Raw genomic sequence first — 19,251 nt, forward strand, 5'->3', positions numbered from 1 at the left:
AAGTGTGGGCTCCTAAGCCACTGCATATATATCGCACCCAGCTTCCACTGCTAGTTGACATCTACTATACCTAGTATTGGCTTTATATTTATATACCAAAATTCAAAGGCTTACGAAAATTGTGGTATAATCAATGTCACTACTGCGCATGCCCAATTGATTTCTTTGATAATTTGAGACTAATTGAGTTAATTGCTACAAATGTAGTGCAAGTACATATAGTTACTCGTTGCCATGATTATGAACAATTAATAGAGGGACTGCGTAAGCTCAAGCGCATGCGCAGACGATTTCTCAATGAAATTGTTACTAAGCTTGCTATTTACTTCAAAATCGGTGCTAGTAGATGCAGTTGGTCGTTGCCATGACCATGAACTTGGGCATCTGGTCAAGTCGACTGCCTAAGCAGACTGCGCATACGCAGATGATTTATCTGAAAATTTGTGACTGAGCGAGCTAATTGGTCCATAATTGGACCAATATCGCACTTAGCTTCCACTGCTAGTTGATATCTACTATATAAAGTATTTACTTTATTTATATATACATAAATTTAAAGATTTTTATTCTAGTTCCAAGCTTTTTGCTGCTGTCTTAAGCCCTTTCCATATAATTGTTTCGATCGTCTGACGTCTGAAAGCGTGCATGGACGATATGGCAAGCATTCGTTTCAATCGTCTGGACAGAGCAGAGTTCTATCCAGAAGATTGTAATCGCTTTGGTCGCCTCGTTCGTTTCGATCGTCTCGAAAATATTTCCATAAAATCGCTCTTATGGTCCCTGCACGCTTTCTTGCATAGCTAGTAGTTTGGCAATTTAACCTCTTTTGGTAAGTTTGGCCTCAGTTTATACCAAGAGTTTGGTTTGTACCATGTTTTCACATGTTTTATACAGTGATTGGCGTTTGGCCCCGAGCATGCGCTGAAACCAGGCGCTACCACTGCACTTCGAGTTAACATGGCGGACATGAGGATAAGACATGCTTGTTTTTAATTGTACAAAAACATTATTTTTTAGAATTTTTAACATATTTAAAGAATATATAATGTCAGTAGAAAATGGAAGAGCAAGTATATGATGAAGAGAAATTATTTTGTGCATTTGAATCGGTGGATGTTGAGGCTAAAGATGAGTTGTCAAGGTCAAAAAGTGAAAGGGATACTGACGAATTGGACTCTCTAAGGGAAGAAAATATGTTTTTGAAGAAGTTCTTACTGAGAACGATGTTTAGTAAAGGTGAAGATGAACCATTTGCTTGTGTAGTTTACCATAAATGTTCTTTAGCAAGGCAAAAGGAATTTGAAGACATGATTATCCATCTTGCCAAAAAATCTCCAAATTCAGAGAAACATGATGAAATAACCAACCTTGAAAATAACACCACATTAAAGCATGATGTTGCAGCAGCTCTGGGAATCACATCAAATGACAATACAACTCATACACCAACAGGATATGTACAATATTTTAGTTCGTATTGTGTTGATACGTCACAATCCAGCATTGATAAAGTTTCCATCCCATCATATGAACCAGTATATTTTAATACATTACCTGCTAATATTGGTGGAAAAATAAAGCAGAAGTGGAAGAGAACTTGTTTCAATTGCGATGGAGATCATCAATTGAAGGACTGCAATAAAAGAAGGGACTTAGCTCGCATCAGTATGAGACGAAGAGAGTTTGAAAACAACAAACCATACAATAGCGATTCTCGTTATCATGAAGAATCAACAGAAAATGATAAATATTCTCATTTGAAACCAGGAACAATCAGTCAGACTTTACGTGATGCATTAAGCATGGCTGACGAAGATCTCCCTCCTTTTATTTATCGTATGCGAATGCTTGGCTACCCCCCAGGCTGGTTGCCTGGGAACTCTGGTATCGTGATGTATGGAAAAGAGGGAAAGGAGGAAAAAGGAAAGGAAGGCCTGGAAAATGTCAAGGGAATGGTTCAATTTCCTGGTTTTAATGTGCCAATACCAAAAGGTACTAATTTTGTAGTTCACTTTTGTCACCACTTATGACTACTGATGATTTGCTGTCAAGGGTTTTCCTTGGGTATGGATTAAATATGAGTTAAAGGTTTTCTTTTGTGTGAAGTGATGGCTTTGTCACCACTTATGACTATTGATGATTTGCTGTCAAGGGTTTTCCTTGGGTATGGATTAAATATGAGTTAAAGGTTTTCTTTTGTGTGAGGTAATGGCTGATGACTAGACTTCTCAAGGGCTTTCTTTGTATAAATGCTAGTTTAAAGATTATGAAGCCTTATTAGGAATGTATTTTATGCATACATGCTTATTTTGTACACTACAGGGTAATTTCCTTGTCCCATGTGTGACAATCACTCTATGGTTCTGTTGTTATTAATAATAATTAAGAGTTAAGATATTACCAAAAATAGGATATTGTGTCTTAGGGTAGCTTTATCCCATTTCACCTCTGTCTATTTTAATAATCCAATAATCTTCCAGTAACACAACGTTGGTCAATGAATTAGTAGCCAGTATTAAATTTTTGTTAAACCTTGATGGAAGTAAACAAGCCTCTATTTTTGTACAAAATGTTACAGGATGCAGGGACCTTGCTCATGAGGTGCATTTACCTGCAGCATCACCACGTGATCAGATTGTTGTTGACAAAAAAGAAAACTTGCGACAAGAGAATAGTAAACGAAGAATTTCATCAGATGATGGCATGTCTGACCAATCTCATAAAAAGATGAAGATGGCTTCCAGAATGGAGATAGATGAGGATGAGGATGATGATGCACCTCCTGGAACATCAAGCTTTATAGAGTGTCATAAAATGAAGTTGGAGGAAGTTGAAGATGGCGAGATACTTGATAACCCTAATGGATTAAACAATACATTGTCGTTGTCATGGTGGTTGGGTGAACCACTTGCCCCACAAATGAAGAAAGATAAAGAAATCCTAAATCCTCCTCCTTTTCCATTGATGCCTCTACCTTTACATAAGATATCAAAAATTCTTCCTGGACAACTCAATCATATATCAATGGACGACAGAAGTCGATGGCTCGATCCTGTTTTTGGAAATTTACAAGTCAGGACGGGAAGATTTGATAAATTGAAGACGATCCTTTCGTCGCGTGACAACAAAAGGAAATCCTTGTAAACACACGCATGTGAATAACATCTAATTTTTATTATTACAATTGCCATTGAACCAAAACTCACGTTGAAATGCTTTCAGTTGCAATTGCTAATTTTTAAGTAAACATATTTCAATCATAAATTCTTTTTAATGAGTGCTTTTTTCACATCTTTCACATATATAAGTAAAAGACAGAGGAAGCATATCGTGCGCAAACAAAAACAATGCGAATGACGGTTCGTATAGTAGAAATAAGGTTGCACGATCCCCTTGTTCGATAAGAAAGCTGGAAAACTGAATCATAAAAATGATTTTACTTCTGAATGGAAACTATCGAAGCACTAGCAGTTTGTGTTGGTGCCGACGGGGCCTAAAGGAATATTTGGTAATCGTGCTTGTGAGGTGGAGATTATGGTGCTTGTACAAATGAAATGGTTGAATTTGTTGGTGGAGATGATTGTTAAAGGATTCCTTGATATATTCAAGAGTTTTAATGAAATAAACATGGCAACGACTTACTATCAACTCAAGAACATCACGTCATTGTGATTGAACAGAGTAGTTCATGTTTCAGACCATCCTCTAACCAGTCTGTTCGTCTTCTTTTTGGTAAAAAGTGTTAGATTTGAGTTATGTCACACTTACAAAAATTTCAAAATCATTATTTCTATGTCATGTTTACCCCCGCATTGTCACTGTTGTTGATAATATTGTCTTACCATCACACAAAAAATCCTTTGAAGATGGCATTATGTGATGTTTATATGGTGGTGACTGGAACAAAGTTCTCGCCAAAAATTTTGTTGGTTTTCCGCCTTAATTTAAACAAACAGTGAAATAGTGCAATGAGCAAGACACCAAAATGATAAAAACAAATATTGTTTATCTAGGTTGTGTACATAACTAAACAAATAATCCTTCTATACTGGTTCCATCCATCCTAACTTTGATCCCATCCGACCGATTCCCTCTCCTTGAGGTACATTCATTGAACTAAAATACATACAGATGGCCACTGAACTATATAAATAGTTATATTATGGATGTACATTACATGCAAATTGAAATGATTAATAAGTATAAAATATAAATAAAAATACAACACGACGATCCGTTTCTTTTGTAGTCAATTTTTTGTCCCAAATTCAACAAAATCTTTATATCATCACTTCTGTTTAGAATGGAAGATTTTTTGGGTTTTGACGATGACGATATCACCGACTCAATGACGGCTGAAGATTTACAACGTTTGGAGATGGATGCATGGAGAAAAGTGACATGTAAGTCTGATGGAGCTGCCATGTGTCCAGAACCAACTTATGGTCTGACAGTAAACCAATGGGATTCAAACGATTTAATGAATGATGCTTCGCAAATTACGAATGTTGAAAATCGCTTGCATGTCTTGAACATTAAAATAGAGGAGCTTGAAAGAAATGCGCGTTTGAAAGATGGACAGTTGGCCCTTATCCGTCAGAAATTAGAAACTCGTCAACGAGAAGTAAGAGATAAAGACAACATCATTTGCAACATGAGATTAAAGTACGAAGAGGAAAAATCCCAACGAGATGGTCAGTTGATGCAAGAAATTAAGGCTTTAAAAACCCAACTTTCTTTCCAAAAACATGAACTCATGAAGTTAGAGACTCAAAACAAAAATCAAAAAATATTTAGCACTCATGATTCTTTCTCCGCATCTCAGAGACAGTCAAGAGGCTCTTTGAAACGCAAAGCAAATAGTTTGAGTTCTGGATTTGATGCCATTGATTCTTTTGTTGGTTCTCAAAAGACCAATTGTGCAATGTCCATCGATAAAGTACCAAAACTTGAGAAGTCTGATGTGACATCTAAGTTTTTGGATGTCTTAAATTCAGAGATATCAGTCAGAGGAAAAGGCAGACTTAATAAGTCTAGGAATATGGTTAAAGAGGAGGAAAATTTTAATTGTTCAAAAGATTTGTGGGTTGAAAATAGGGCTAGTAAAATTTATAAGCAGTTTGATAAACAAGTTTATCTTGTTAAGAAACTCCTTGCCCAATGGACAGACAATTGCTACAACAATGGTTTTGAGGTGTTTAGTTTGTTGACATTGTTGAAACATCCTATGAAATATCTTGATGAAGTATTAGATTCACATTGTGTTGATGTTACAACAGAACTTTCACAGTTTTCTATGAGACAAACACAGACAAGTAAATCTCAAGAAAGAGACAAGGAGCTTTATTATGAATCTGGAAAGTTTGATCTTGTCTCACATGGCTTGTCTTTGTTGCTTGTTTTAAATAACAATCCAGACAGCAATATTGGTTTCATTAATATCTTGGTGGTTTTAGAACTTTACCTTACTTCATTTATTTACTCAAGACAGAGATCAGCTGATAGCCACAAACACCACAAAAAGTTTGATAAATCATCAACGAGCAAGCAAAATTTTACTGATACCACATGCCATGATGATGAAGAAATGCTTGTTCTTACTCTAAAAGTGCTGAAGGTTCTTTTTCACTCTGTATCATCTGTTGTGCATTGGGTATTGGATCGAACAAAACCAGAACTTTTCAAACAAGATGACTTGATAATCACATATGATTCTAAGGAAGTCACTAAGGTATAATTTCTTGTTCAATTGTGTTCAAAAACCTTTCATAAATTTTATTGATTTTTGATACAGGAGGATCCTGTACAGACATGCAACATAGTGACTTGCAATACAGGTAAGACTTCTTTGATGAAAACAAAATATCTTTGGAATGAAGATATGATGATTTTAGTATTTTTGTTCCTTTTTCTTGATTTCAGTGGCATATACCCCCCCCTCAAGTCAATTTGTTCTATGTAAATTTTAGATTAGCATTATTTCTTTCTTTAGACTTTATTGTTTTTACTGTGATTAAACATTGTAATAATTAAATTTGTTCTAAACTTGATTGATTTCAATGTTTTTGCATCTGATCTGTTTTTTCAGATTTTGATGCCAATAAACTGAAATCATTCCAATCCCTTCTTCTACAGAATATGAATCATTTACTCACTCTATTTATGGTACGTATGTAGTTTAAATAAGTTGGATGAATTGACACTGTATGATGTCATTTCATGTTATTTTCAGGATGATGCAACCCAGATCATTTGCTTTGGGACACTAGATGTTCTAGTTGCTATGACAACAACATGTGATCAACTCCATCTGGAACGGTAATATCACTATTATTACAATTTGCAATTCTTTTTTGATTGGTTGTTTCGTTGTAACAGAGCTATGTTACAGGTATGCCTGTTTTCCTTTATCAGCTTGTTCTCCTACATTCATTATGGATCTCTTATGCAACATGTTACAAAGAACAACTGTAATATCCCGAAAATGTCACGGATAACGATGCTACTAACTAATTTGCTACCTTGCAAGAACATCCGTTGCATGTTGTGCTCGGGAACAGGTGACGATGTTGAAATGGGTAATTTTATTCTTGGAAATTTTTCCACATTAATAATTTTCCCGTCATAGATGATTGTATTCTCCTAAAGATTTATCAATGTGCTTGTGAAGAGGAGCCTGAAGACAACGAACAACGACAAACGTTTATTTTACAGGTATTAAGGGCTCGCTTTTTCAGGCTGAAATTCGTGCTTTTCATGTTTAGGACCCATATAACGATAGCAATTAACTAACGAAGGCAACTAACTAAGGCAACTAACTAACAAAGTCATCTGACTAACGAAGGCAATTAACTAACGAAGGCAATTAACTAAGGCAACTAACTAACAAAGTCAGCTGACTAACGAAGGCAATTAACTAAGGCAACTAACTAAGGCAACTAACTAACAAAGTCAGCTGACTAACGAAGGCAATTAACTAACGAAGGCAACCATCTAACGAAGACAAATAACTAACGAATTCAGCTAACTAACGAAGGCAAAACAGTTTATAAAGTTTGTATAAATGCTAGCGTGACTACTTAAAACTAACAACGATTCGTTGTAATTTCCACACAATAGTTCATTGAGCTTCTCAACCATTATGCATTCAGCCAAGAGGATGCAATGGAGTTTCTTCTGGATTCTGACTGTCAGTGCAGTTTTGAGGTTTGTATCATTTGCTCAATTGACGATTTTGATTCAAGGTTACAGTATGTGACGATTAAAGATTACAGATTTAGATTCAAGTTACACTGTATGTCACGTGTGTTTTCTGTTTCAGATCATACGTTGTCTCGTTCTCATACTATATGATGAAGTTAATTATCTTCTAGATATGGATGGGGAACAACTTGCCAATCATGATCGGTAAGGATATCATAGGATAACTATAGGACTACTTTATATCATAGGATAACTATAGGACTACTTTATATCATAGGATAACTATAGGACTACTTTATATCATAGGATAGCGCAATATTATTGGGATACTTGGAATAAAGAATGCCATACTCACAGAATGAAGCAATACTTTGCTATCAGTGGCGCAGGCAAATGGAACATCGCCACTCAATAATATTTCCAAGACTATAGTCTTCATTTGTACAATTAAAAATTGTTTTCATTAAGTAATAAAGTGTTTGAGCACCGTTTTATGAAAGATTCCCTACCCTTAAAAACCTTTGCTTGCGTAGATAAGTGATATCTGCCATTTATTTACCATATTTTCAATGCTCTCCCCTTTAGCCTTCGTGTTTTTCGTCTGGGTCTAAGCATTCTCGTTGTATTATGTTCCCATGCAAGTTACGCTCCTGATCATAAACTCCACGTGGAGCATAAATTCAAATGCTTAATTTACAATGCAATGATGTTATTCAACAACTCTGAACTTGAGATACCAGATCTTGAAGGTGTGTTCTTTTTAGCGGGTTACTCTACTTATTAAATCCATTAACATGAGTTATTTGTTGCAGCTGTGGCGCTACAAGATTTACTCGATCTAGAGAACATTGATGAGATAGAGTGGAATTCAGGCGATGGTTCTGATAATGATGAAGAGTAGCACAAGGTAGGATTAATTAATGTTTACCCAAGAAACGTTGACCGGCTGCTTCTGACATAACGTTGGATGATGTTGAACAGTCCAATCACATTCTTCCGTTTAGACTGCTCGGTTTTTATTTCCAAATAGACCGCTGACATTTTCCGTTCATACGAGCAATGTTTCTCACTGTGTTCAACACACAAATTGCGATCTTTGTTGTGACAAACGTGTATATTTTTTAACGGTAATGAAGCTTTTGAAGCTTCGTTTTGTTCATTTTTGTCAACAGGCAAGCTTGTGATTAGACCGTTCCACATAACATTACGTTAAAGATTGATCAACAAGCAAGCTTGTGATTGGACCGTTCCACACAGCATTACGTTACATATTGATCAACAGGCAAGCTTGTGATTGGACCGTTCCATACAACATTACGTTACATATTGATCAACAGGCAAGCTTGTGATTGGACCGTTCCATACAACATTACGTTACATATTGATCAACAGGCAAGCTTGTGATTGGACCGTTCCACACAACATTACGTTACATATTGATCAACAGGCAAGCTTGTTATTCGACTATTCCATATAACGCCGCGTTACTTATTGATCGAAAGGCAAGCTTGTGATGCGACTATTCCATATAACGCCGCGTTGCGAACTGATCATCATGGAAATTGTGATTGGACTATTTCGCAAACGCCATGTTTTGATCACAAAGCAAGGTTGTGATTAGAACGCTCCGAGTAACTTCACGTTACATAAACATTTGCATAATGGCAAATGTTAAATTATTCGTCTTGAAACAATTCACCGAGTCTCTCAAACATATGTAACAAAAAGTAAAAATTAAAAGGAATGCTTTATGATACACCTAATGGTAAACAGCATATTTAATTACGCGCAGTAATGCAGTAGCTTCAAAGAAGATTCTGGACGTGAATGTATTTTTTAATACTGCGTTATCGTTAAAGACGATTTTTAGATTTTTTTAATTTTAAGTGTCGAATCCTCGATTATGCCCGTGATCAACTTACTTAATGTTAGACCTTTACACCTTTCTTTTGTTTCTGTCAGAATCTTGACCGTTTACCATCTGATTGTGTTATGTTTCTATGTCATTCTTAATACCGCTACGAATCCAAAGTCTTGCGAACAGAATCTATGACTGACTTGTCATAACTTGTTGCCAGTTCTCTCTCGTATTCCTGTCGCCGTGGAGCTGGTAGTAGAGCCTTTCGTGATATACGCATGCGTCCTGTGGCGGGGTCACGTCCGAAATACTTCACTCTGATTGGCTGATTAACTTTTAGACCAAGAACCTCATGACTGAATATCTTAAGGGAAGTTTTCAGCGTGTTAAAAATGATTTATTATAAACAGAAAGTGATACTTACAGGATGTTACGAAATATACTTACCTTTCTGTGATCTAATTGAGCATTATGTAACAATGCAGGAGGTGCTCCAGGCAGTAATTCCACCATCACACCGTACGGTCTAACGTTACCAAGGAAACATTTTCATTATTCTTTGTGATACTTGGTCATCAGTTTAGTGAAAAAACTTACTTCAGCTCAAGAATTTTTCCATCGTAGATCGCTCCATATTCTAACAAAGACTCGGGGTCCTAGGAACAAGTAAATGACATCTATCATTGTGTTTTTTTGGACACAGCGTTAAGATCATTGGTTATGGTGAGGAAATATGAAAGAATAGTTGAAATTCATAACGACAGATGAAAGTTCTTACTGGTTTGTCTTGTAAAAGTTGGTCGATGTAAGTTCTTGCTTCCTTCATTGCCGATGGAGAAGGTGCAAATATTGACCATTTTTCTTCTTCCAGGAAGCTCAATGAAACTCCTTGATAAGTTAACAAGTTATGAAATCATCTGTAAGAACTCTGAAGATTTCCACATGTTGAGATCTAATTCATTACCTGTAGAATTTTCTAATTGTCTAATGTTAATTCCTCCAGGACCAAGAAACTGAGACCGTTTTTTCAAAGAGACATCGACAACATCTGCAATTAATAATAATTAGATGTGTATATTTCGCCAAGTTCGTCCAGTGGTTTCTTATATACTTCTATTATAGTCAGAGGTTATCACAGATACTTCTGAGGTTTCACAGATACTTCTGAGGTTTCACAGATACTTCAGAGGTTTCACAGATAGTCAGAGGTTATCACAGATACTTCTGAGGTTATCACAGATACTTCTGAGGTTATACAAATACGTCAGAGGTTTCACGGATACTTCAGAGGTATCACAGATACTTCAGAGGTTTCACAGATACTTCTGAGCGTTCACAGATAGTCAGAGGTTATCACGGATACTTCTGAGGTTTCACAGATACTTCTGAGGTTATACAAATACGTCAGAGGTTTCACGGATACTTCAGAGGTTTCAAAGACAATTTCCAGCTAGAAATCATGGATACCTACCAGTAACGGGACCATTTTCTTTACGTTCTGTCCTCGCTTCTGCAATCACTGAATTCATAATGTCCAATATTTTCAATCTGTCGCCTGAATTAGATACATCTGGTTTATACAATGGAAAATTCTCATCACCGAAGCAAACACAACATATCAGAACCTGTGGTCTTGTGAATTACTTCCTCTATTATATTTAGTGGCAATCCAGGAATCTTGAAGTCCGCCTACAATATTGCATATGTCTATGTCTATATGTTGTGTAACTCTCACGATTTCTCACACTTTCACAAACCTGTAGAGCGGTGATCCCATTCTTGGTGCCCGCTATTTTGAAATCCATGTCCCCGAGATAATCTTCTATTCCCTATAATATAACCTCTTTACATCCAAACAATAAAGATCGTTTGCCATCATGTTTGCACTCACAGAAATATCCGTTAACAACTTATAATCTTCAATGTCGTCATTGGTGGATTTAGTCACCAGTCCACAAGCTACGCCAGCCACGGGTCTACTTATTGGCACACCTGCAATGTTCGTGTTAAAAAACGCTTGAAAGAGGATTGTTCAGGTTCTTGCAAATCATTGAATTTTGGATGCACCTGCGTCCATTAGTGCCAGACTCCCTCCACATACCGACGCCATGGAAGATGATCCTGTACGTACACAGTAATTAGCGCACTTTAATTAAGGTGGTTATTGTGAAAGTTTCATACCATTGGACATCATGACTTGTGACGTCAGACGTATGGTGAAAGGAAAACCGCGTGGAACAATAGCAGCGAGAGATTTCTCTGCAAGGGAACCTAAATATCCATGTTTTTTTTTGTAAGGAATCTAATATAACAACGTTGTGATTATAACAAACTCAAACCATGTCCAATCTCTCGACGTGAATTTGTTTTGGTTATACCAATCTCGTTGTTACAGAACGGTGGAAACTGTTGAAAAGAGAATTAATTATTTCTGGATTTCATGTGAAACGTACCTGCCATCCTTTTTTTTCTTACTCTACCTCATAATGCAGGAAGAAGTTCTTTGTTATTTCGTCTCTGAATATTAAATGACGAGTTTTTTGCTGTTCATGTGCACAACATACAATAATGTACGAAAGTCTCTTACCCAAACGCTGAACGACGTCTGTTTGATTGAATCATAGCACCAGCGGCGTCAAATGTTACTGTACAAAACACCTAGAGTTGATGGGTGAACGTAATAAGTACGTTATTGCATGCGTTGTACACAATCCTTACCTGAGTCTCTCCACGTTTAAAGACGGCGGAGCCATGAAGTGGTTTAAATAGGTCAACATCACATGATATTGAACGCAATTCGTCGAAAGATCTGCCGTCACATCTGTAAGAGATAATCATCTGAAGCTGGATGCTTTTAGCTGTACGATTTATAAAGTAAACCCGTAATCCTGACGTATTAAGCTTGTTTCGAATGAAATTATTCATTGTGTAATATATAGAGTGCGGCAGTGTTTCATTTTATGATTTGCGACGTTCATTAGCTTCTCAAGTGAACTGTCTTTTTCAAATTATTGAGGCACTCACTTGTCCCTATAAAATGCACGTTGAGAAGACTTTGATTACCTTCCCATGTCTTTTAAGATATTATCACGAAAAACATCTTTTACTAGTTTGTTGAAAACTCTCGTAAAAACTTGAACTTCTGTCTCAGGAAATTCCTCTGTGTGTATAAAATAATCAACATCAAGCAAGTCTGTGATTTATTTTAATGTATGGAATTCAATGTTACCCTTTAATCTATTCCAAACTGTCTCTTGAAATGTCTTGATCTCTTTATCTCTAGGGAGCTGAATACGATGATACGTAGATATGAATGAAAATGGTCTACATACAACATTTTCAGCTTATCTTATCCACCTTTGTAAGCTTTGAATCAAGAAATATGTTGCGTATGGACGCTTCAGATAGCCTTGAAAGATTTAAAGAACTATGATGAGGAAAAATGTGTGATATTCATTCCAAAATTGCTGCACAAAACTAACTCTTGGACTCGCCGGGTGAGTGCCTCTGGGTCGTTGGGTTGGGCTTCTACATGCATCTTTTCTTTACCAACTTTACTTTGAAGATCTTTGATAACATTTATTATTGACTGACACTAGAGTTGTGATTGAGAAGATTTATAAAAGATAATAAGATAATATTGAAGATGTAGAGGAGAGCAAACTAAAAAAGATTGGGTTGTTTTGCTGTATTATAGAATGCAAACAAAAGTACGCCTTCAAACCTCTAAATGAGCTTTAGTTATCGCTTCAATTAGTCTGTCGTCTTGCACTTCAACACCACTACCTTCTAACATCACTACAAAACTCCACAAATTTCAGCTTATTTTTCTTGAGAAAATAATCACTCCAATCCAACAGCCTTACCAACTCTATGTTCACTACTGGTAACAACTAAATCAAGGGAACTTTGCTGCAGCTCTTCTTTGGTTGGGTTAATGACAAATTCATCATCAATGTCTGCAATACGCACGGCACCTTAAAAGAAGAGTATAAAGGATCTTTACCCTTACTAAAAATAATCAAAGCCAAGATGAATACAAACATATGATTGGTAATGTTTACGAACCAACAGGTCCATTCCATGGCACATCAGAAACACATAGTGATGCTGAAACTAGAGAAATATCAGGATTTCAATTACATGATCTTTTATATGGTATGATATCTTTTATTTCCATGGTTACCAGCATTGATCCCAAGAATATCAGGAATGTTCATTCCATCTGCAGCAAGCAAGGTGCAGATGACCTATGGAAATGGATGAATGCAGTCAGCTTCTGACTGGATCAATAACGTACCTGGTAATGACATGATCTACCTGAGTTTCATTATGATAATCTTTTGAAAACAATGATCTTACAGATCTGTCTACAGAATAAAGTAATTTGTAAGAGATTAATAATTGTCATTTAGTAAAGTGGATGTCCTGACATAAAATCTACCAATTAATCTGCCAATAAGTATTTCTCTTTCGCTGGGACCCAGGTCTCTCCTTTTGTAGTTGCTTGGAATAAAACCCATTGCAGAAGATTTCTCTTGATAATCTACCTGCAAAAGGTGGCAAAGAACAATATTGTGGAAGAGTTAAAGTAGTTGGTCATGAAATAAATACCCTTAAGTTCGTGAAGTCTTTTCTGACACTTTTTTCGAGGAAACAACTGTCGCTAAAAGCGAGGAGTTACCAAACTGACAAAAAAAAATACACTAATTAGCATTATTGCCGTTTGACATTGATAACAATCTTGCGTTATTAAGGTGTACCTTAACGGTCACAGCACCATCAGCTAATTGCGCCAAGGTTTGACTATCAAATATCAATTTCCTATTGTAGACATCATGAAAGTGATATTTATGTAGTCATTTCTTATACAGTTAATCGTAAATAGAAACGAGCTTTCAATTTTAATTTGTAAATATGTCATCGTACCGTCCGTCGACATCAGCTGCTACTGTTGTCCTAAAACGTCTTCTCACCGAATTAATCTGTGTACATGCTAAAGGCCGTTCGCTCCCTATAATACATTCAGCTCGCTCTTTATTGTAAAACAATCGTAGAAAACGACACTTCAAAATTCGAACAGGGCAGGCCGCCATGTTGTTTTAGAAAGATGTCTGAAAACGCTGTTTCTCATTGGTCAAAATTGAATCATTCAACCAATGATTATGCAGTTTGAATATTCCATTTCCCCAACTACGCGGTTATTTGTAGGCGGAAAACTTAGTGAGAGAAAGAGTTTTGTAATATGGCATCATTATGTTTCTTTACTGCGAGAACCTGTCGAAGTCTTTTGCTGCAAGGCTTGCACGAACGTTGTACTTGTCTAGCAGTACGGAATGCAAAGACTCAAGCTATTTTTAGTCTCCCTGAAAAGCCTAAGCGACCTCCAAGTTCATGGCTCTTGTTCCTCACGGAACGACTGAAAGAGTTGCGAGATAGTCCAGACTATCACGATGTCTCGCTTATGGAAATGTCCAAGAGAATCAGCGAGGAATGGCGTAATTTCGATGAGCTTGATAAAATACCCTACAAAGAGAAGTACGAAGAGGCCTTAAACGATTATAGGCAAAAAATGCAAGAATATAAAGTCAATCTGAGTGCTGAAGACAAACGTTTATTGAAAAGTATTAAGTCAGAAAGTAAACAAGATCTTCGTGCGTTTGAGAAAGAGATTCCGAAACCAAAACATCCAGGAAATGGTTATATTTTGTTTGTAAAGTCTTGTGTTAACGAATTCCCTCGTACTGAAGACGTTGATATGAAAGATTGGATCAGAGAGTGTGCTAAGAGATGGCAGCAGTTGGATGAAGGGAAAAAAACGAAATTAAATGATGAAGCATTTCAATTAAGGCAACAATATCAACTGGAAATGAAGGATTGGAAAGCCAAGTTTGAGGTTGATTATGTTTGATGAATGTTCTTATTTTTTGTATTCTGTTGTATAACTTATGACTTTGTTGTCATAGTTCTATGCTTTAGTTATAACTATTATCTTTGTAGTTGTTGTTGATTTTGTTGTATGACAGAATCTTCTTCTATTATTTAGCAATGGAGGAGAGATGCTCACTAGTTAATAAAAGGACAAATTTTCAAACTTCCAGGTACAATGTTGACTTTTCAAAAAATGATATACACTCATAGGCAGAAACCATCTTGAATTTGAAGACAAAGATAAGTTTTTTGATTTTGGTTAGGAGAGTTCATTTTATACTTTATTTTTTTTTGTATCAAGACTGTAAAGGAAATATATATTAGACATGGATTAATATAATGTTATCTTTCGGTAATCATCATCTACTGAATAATAGTCTTCATCATTGCCCATTTTCTCTTGCACATTGCATTGGATTGCATGTCATTTCTTCGTCAATCATCATGGGTCGTCTGGATGAATACCTTGCCGTCTTCTTTCTGCTTTTCTTGCATTCCAAGCTTTTTTGCACTCCCTATAAGCCTCAAAATACACCTCACATAGTCGTCTATTGTAATTGTTTTCATCTAAGCATTTAAATGAAGCCTTGGCTTCTTCAGAACAAGGATTTGTCCTTCTATCTCGCCACCGTTTGTAAGATTCATCGCCCATATTGGATTTGGAAAGTATTAAGAGCCCACGATAGCGATTAGTGGAGAACTTCATGTAACAGCTTTCGTTTAGGATGCATTAATTAAACAGTTGTGACGTATGCACATATTGACTTGTTACGTCACAGAAACGGTGTCTGCTGGGTGGGAGTGTCGAGAAAACCACGATGTCGCAAATATCTGAAAAACCTAGTACCATCCGAACCACGATGTCACAAACATCTCAAGAAGTTAGTATCGTCCCACAATCAAAATCCAGTATATGGAAGGTTGCATTGTCAGGTTTGAGTCAAACTTTCTCAACGCAACGTCGTGAGTCAACTCGCATCATCACAGACATTGTGCACAGCCTCGACGACGTGATCGAATGTGAAGACAATGTCCTGTCGCGTACCCTACGTTTGTTTGAAAATGCTACACATATCAGCAGACGTTATTTAATCATTGGCGCATTTTTCTTCGCTGTCTGTTATCTCTGCATGGGACGTAGCGCAGGCGTGATGTGTAACGTCCTGGGAACGATCTATCCAATATACGCGTCAATCAAAGCTGCAGGTCAGTTTCTAATTTATATATGACTATATAAAGAGCTGTAACACTCCACAAAGAACAAACTGTACGTCTACCAGCACAAAAACTGCATCAATGCAACAATGCTATCATTGGCTACTACATTAGCCATGTTTTCTCAGACATAGACACAAAGTAATAAGTTGAGAGCTCTAAAACAAATACCTGTGTTTCTGCTGTTGTGGCATCAAATTGTGAACAAAGATTGTTCAGTGCAGAAGACTGATATGAAAAATGTTACAATGCTGTTACGTTATACATATGAGATAAACCGTTGTGTAGGGTTGCTAAACCTTGTGTTCCGTTTTCTAGCCTTCCTAAACCTTATCGTGTTACGTTGTTTAGTACTTTAGTGTTAACGTGTAACGTTGTCTAGCGTTGTCAAATCTCATCGTTACGTTGTCTGTCGTTAACGTCCAACGTTATCAAGCCTAAACGTGTTACGTCTGTCGTTTACATTGTGTGAATTGGTCAGTCATCTCTTTTATTTGCTATTCTTTGTACTGAATCTTTTTCTAGAGAACGGCCTTGATCAAGAACATTGGCTTTTCTACTGGATTGTTTACAGTACAATCACAATCTTGGAGATTGTTTTGGAAATGTTCCTTGTTTGGCTTCCTATGTATTACATGTTGAAGTTTCTTCTCCTCTGTTGGTGTATGTCTACTGTTGGTGCCAACGGTTCATATGTCGTGTATTTCAACATCATTCGGCCCTTGTTTCATCAACATAATGACAAAGTGGAATCAGCATTTTCTGCTGTAACGCAACACTTGACACAAAAGCCGCAGCACCCACCAACGAAGCAAGAATGAAGAAAAATTAAACGAGACAGCAAGTGAACATTTTCTTCAGCGGGAAAATAATAGCAGTCAAGAAATGGCGCTCATGTAAATCTGTTTTTCAACATCAGTCGCAATAAATATCAAGCGGACTTATTTTTCAAATTTATTCCTTCGACGAAATATTTCATATATACTTCGTTATACACTTCAAAATGATCGTCGTTTTTAAATTTTACGGATTACTTCAAAATTATCGTGTGAATGTTTACATAAGTTACCTGTTTATGAGTCTTAATCAGTCTTCATCAATCTTCTAGATTAAGATTATTGTGTGAATTTTTTCATAGGATACCTGTTTATGAATCTTAATCTTAACATTCCAGATTGGATAAAGTTTATCATGTGAATATAAACATGTTTATGAATGATTATTACTTAAAAGATATCCTGGTACTGCAAACAGAGATTCATGACTACAAAAGACAGAACTAATAAAACATTAGAGGATGTAAAACATGACAATGCTCGTAGATCTTCACCATTTCCATTTGGGGTTTGTACACCCTTTGACTTTCTAGGACCATCCTTTTGTTCATGGCGTGTGAAGGTGTTTGTACCATATAGGGTTGACTTCCAAAGATTAGCACATGTTTCTTTACTTCGCAGTAACCATCCCATCTCCAAAACAACAGTGTTATTACATATATGACACTGGCCTATCCAGCCTGTCACAGATGCACCATTTCGCCAAACTACCATCAGCGAAAATGTTGTTTTGGGGTTTCCATAAGCACTTAAACCATATACTAAAGAATGAGAAGTACCAGCTGCTCCCTTTTCACGTTCTACTGCAGTGCGATATTCACCAACTATGCCACCATTGGAAGTCTGATTAAGAATAACTTCAGAACCAAGGTCATTGTACCATACACCATTAAGATCACAAGCATGCATTGCAGGTTTAGCCAATGGTGTGATATCATTATTTATACGAACTTCAAATTTATGTGATATCCGCTTGAAGACATCTTTTCCTATACACAATTAGATTATTAATTATTTAATACTAATTTAATATTAATTAATCATCATACTCATACTCACCAATTTGTGTTGACTTCCATAAATCGATGCATGAATCAACATTGGATCTTAACAACCATGATGTTTCCAACAATTCCTCACCATTACACTCTAGACATTGCCCAGTCCACACTGTGGTTGAAGATCCACTTTGCCAGTTGACAGAAAATGCAAAGGAGGAACCAGGTTTGTTGTATGGTAAAGCACCTATATGTAGAAATTGAGCTGAATGTGGACACATTACATAAAAATTTAGGCACTTATCTCAATTGGTGTTAGCATGGTATCTTAGCCCCCAAAATGGCAAAAGGGATTGCACTTGTGAAAAGAAGAAATCTGAGCACAAATTAAGAGGGAGTGGTAACTAGCTGACTACATATGATCTTAATCACTCTAGAAACACAGAAATTACCACTGAGATTGAATGTGCGACTTAAGATTTAAAAGTTCTCCCAGTGGAGCATGACCCCATGTCTTAGCCATTTGACATTATGTCAATCCAAAAGTTGTCTTTATATGCTACTGATTTTTGCCATTTATTTTGGGTTACATCATTGCAGTTGGGTTACACAATCTAGCCACCAACATTTCAAACTATCTCATCTTAATGCGCTGGCGATATTCACAGAAACTTTTTACTAACCAACTATCTTATGACTAGGTAAAGCTGTATTTTTTGAACTAACAGTCGTGTAATACCGGCCATGTATTTCGCCCGTTGGTAAATGATAGATGATCACTTCGGATGCGAGTTGATTTCTCCAACGTCCTGTTATGTCTTCACATAACGATGAAACCAAAGTAGCAGACCACGAAATAAACATGAAAACAAAAATACAGTCTGAAAATCGAAATGCCATCTTTCCGACTGAAAAAAAAATCATAAAATATAATTGGCTTTTTGTCGCAACTTTTAATTTTAATTGTTTCGTAACTATGTAAATGAAAATGTTTGGCGTTCCAATGTTTTGAAAAACACCGCATGGTTTTGTAGCGTGGTGTGCACACGTTTGTTCGGTTTGAACTTGAAGGGATGAATCACTATTCACTACCACTTCGTCACTTCCAATTTCACTCTCACTATTTATTCAATTTGTCGTTTCAAATAGGTAAAATGCCTTATTTAAGTTTGCGTAACAAATTGCATTGTGTTTTTGATCGTTTTGTTTA

General features: G+C 36.4%; 6 protein-coding genes across 8 annotated transcripts; 4 read left to right on the plus strand and 2 right to left on the minus strand.

Moving 5' to 3' along the window:
* Window positions 1-942: 942 nt before the first annotated feature.
* LOC124443000 (zinc finger CCHC domain-containing protein 8-like) lies at window positions 943-4,236 on the plus strand. Its single transcript, XM_046993525.1, has 2 exons — window positions 943-1,992; window positions 2,579-4,236. The coding sequence occupies exons 1-2, from the start codon at window positions 1,059-1,061 to the stop codon at window positions 3,142-3,144; spliced, it is 1,500 nt and encodes a 499-aa protein (XP_046849481.1). The 5' UTR covers window positions 943-1,058; the 3' UTR covers window positions 3,145-4,236.
* A 43-nt stretch (window positions 4,237-4,279) lies between these two features.
* LOC124442997 lies at window positions 4,280-13,690 on the plus strand. 2 transcript variants are annotated; one of them, XM_046993521.1, is made up of 11 exons: window positions 4,280-5,731; window positions 5,795-5,837; window positions 6,089-6,165; window positions 6,233-6,318; window positions 6,415-6,560; window positions 6,629-6,714; window positions 7,120-7,206; window positions 7,322-7,407; window positions 7,789-7,952; window positions 8,016-8,110; window positions 12,345-13,690. In XM_046993521.1, exons 1-10 carry the CDS (start codon window positions 4,304-4,306, stop codon window positions 8,102-8,104), a joined length of 2,292 nt encoding a protein of 763 aa, XP_046849477.1. In that variant the 5' UTR covers window positions 4,280-4,303; the 3' UTR covers window positions 8,105-8,110; window positions 12,345-13,690. The 2 variants fall into 2 exon arrangements, with proteins under 2 accessions (XP_046849477.1, XP_046849478.1); XM_046993522.1 differs by lacking the exons at window positions 7,789-7,952; window positions 8,016-8,110; window positions 12,345-13,690 and adding an exon at window positions 7,510-7,635.
* LOC124442998 (polyribonucleotide nucleotidyltransferase 1, mitochondrial-like) lies at window positions 8,951-13,605 on the minus strand. Its single transcript, XM_046993523.1, has 25 exons — window positions 13,506-13,605; window positions 13,382-13,431; window positions 13,248-13,311; window positions 13,130-13,177; window positions 12,928-13,038; window positions 12,786-12,859; window positions 12,544-12,656; window positions 12,419-12,470; window positions 12,291-12,348; window positions 12,125-12,221; window positions 11,780-11,882; window positions 11,649-11,719; window positions 11,542-11,578; window positions 11,401-11,467; window positions 11,243-11,332; window positions 11,129-11,182; window positions 10,953-11,053; window positions 10,819-10,890; window positions 10,687-10,750; window positions 10,533-10,616; window positions 10,026-10,109; window positions 9,840-9,949; window positions 9,659-9,717; window positions 9,509-9,587; window positions 8,951-9,425 (listed from the first exon to the last, which is right to left on the minus strand). The coding sequence occupies exons 1-25, from the start codon at window positions 13,582-13,584 to the stop codon at window positions 9,222-9,224; spliced, it is 2,025 nt and encodes a 674-aa protein (XP_046849479.1). The 5' UTR covers window positions 13,585-13,605; the 3' UTR covers window positions 8,951-9,221.
* A 578-nt stretch (window positions 13,691-14,268) lies between the features above and the next one.
* On the plus strand, window positions 14,269-15,327 carry LOC124442359 (high mobility group B protein 6-like). The gene is made up of 2 exons (XM_046992858.1): window positions 14,269-14,957; window positions 15,108-15,327. Exons 1-2 carry the CDS (start codon window positions 14,307-14,309, stop codon window positions 15,129-15,131), a joined length of 675 nt encoding a protein of 224 aa, XP_046848814.1. The 5' UTR covers window positions 14,269-14,306; the 3' UTR covers window positions 15,132-15,327.
* Window positions 15,328-15,604: 277 nt separating this feature from the next.
* On the plus strand, window positions 15,605-17,517 carry LOC124442358 (receptor expression-enhancing protein 5-like). The gene is made up of 2 exons (XM_046992857.1): window positions 15,605-16,198; window positions 16,733-17,517. The coding sequence occupies exons 1-2, from the start codon at window positions 15,811-15,813 to the stop codon at window positions 17,026-17,028; spliced, it is 684 nt and encodes a 227-aa protein (XP_046848813.1). The 5' UTR covers window positions 15,605-15,810; the 3' UTR covers window positions 17,029-17,517.
* LOC124442356 lies at window positions 17,149-19,026 on the minus strand. Of its 2 annotated transcripts, none has more exons than XM_046992856.1 (3): window positions 18,725-19,026; window positions 18,103-18,288; window positions 17,149-18,026 (listed from the first exon to the last, which is right to left on the minus strand). In XM_046992856.1, the coding sequence occupies exons 1-3, from the start codon at window positions 18,963-18,965 to the stop codon at window positions 17,434-17,436; spliced, it is 1,020 nt and encodes a 339-aa protein (XP_046848812.1). In that variant the 5' UTR covers window positions 18,966-19,026; the 3' UTR covers window positions 17,149-17,433. The 2 variants fall into 2 exon arrangements, with proteins under 2 accessions (XP_046848812.1, XP_046848811.1); XM_046992855.1 differs by having other exon boundaries at window positions 17,149-18,032.
* Between the last annotated feature and the right edge of the window lie 225 nt (window positions 19,027-19,251).

The sequence above is a fragment of the Xenia sp. Carnegie-2017 genome, unplaced genomic scaffold (assembly GCF_021976095.1).
Source record: "Xenia sp. Carnegie-2017 unplaced genomic scaffold, XeniaSp_v1 HiC_scaffold_20, whole genome shotgun sequence".
Classification (NCBI taxonomy): Eukaryota; Metazoa; Cnidaria; class Anthozoa; order Malacalcyonacea; family Xeniidae; genus Xenia; species Xenia sp. Carnegie-2017.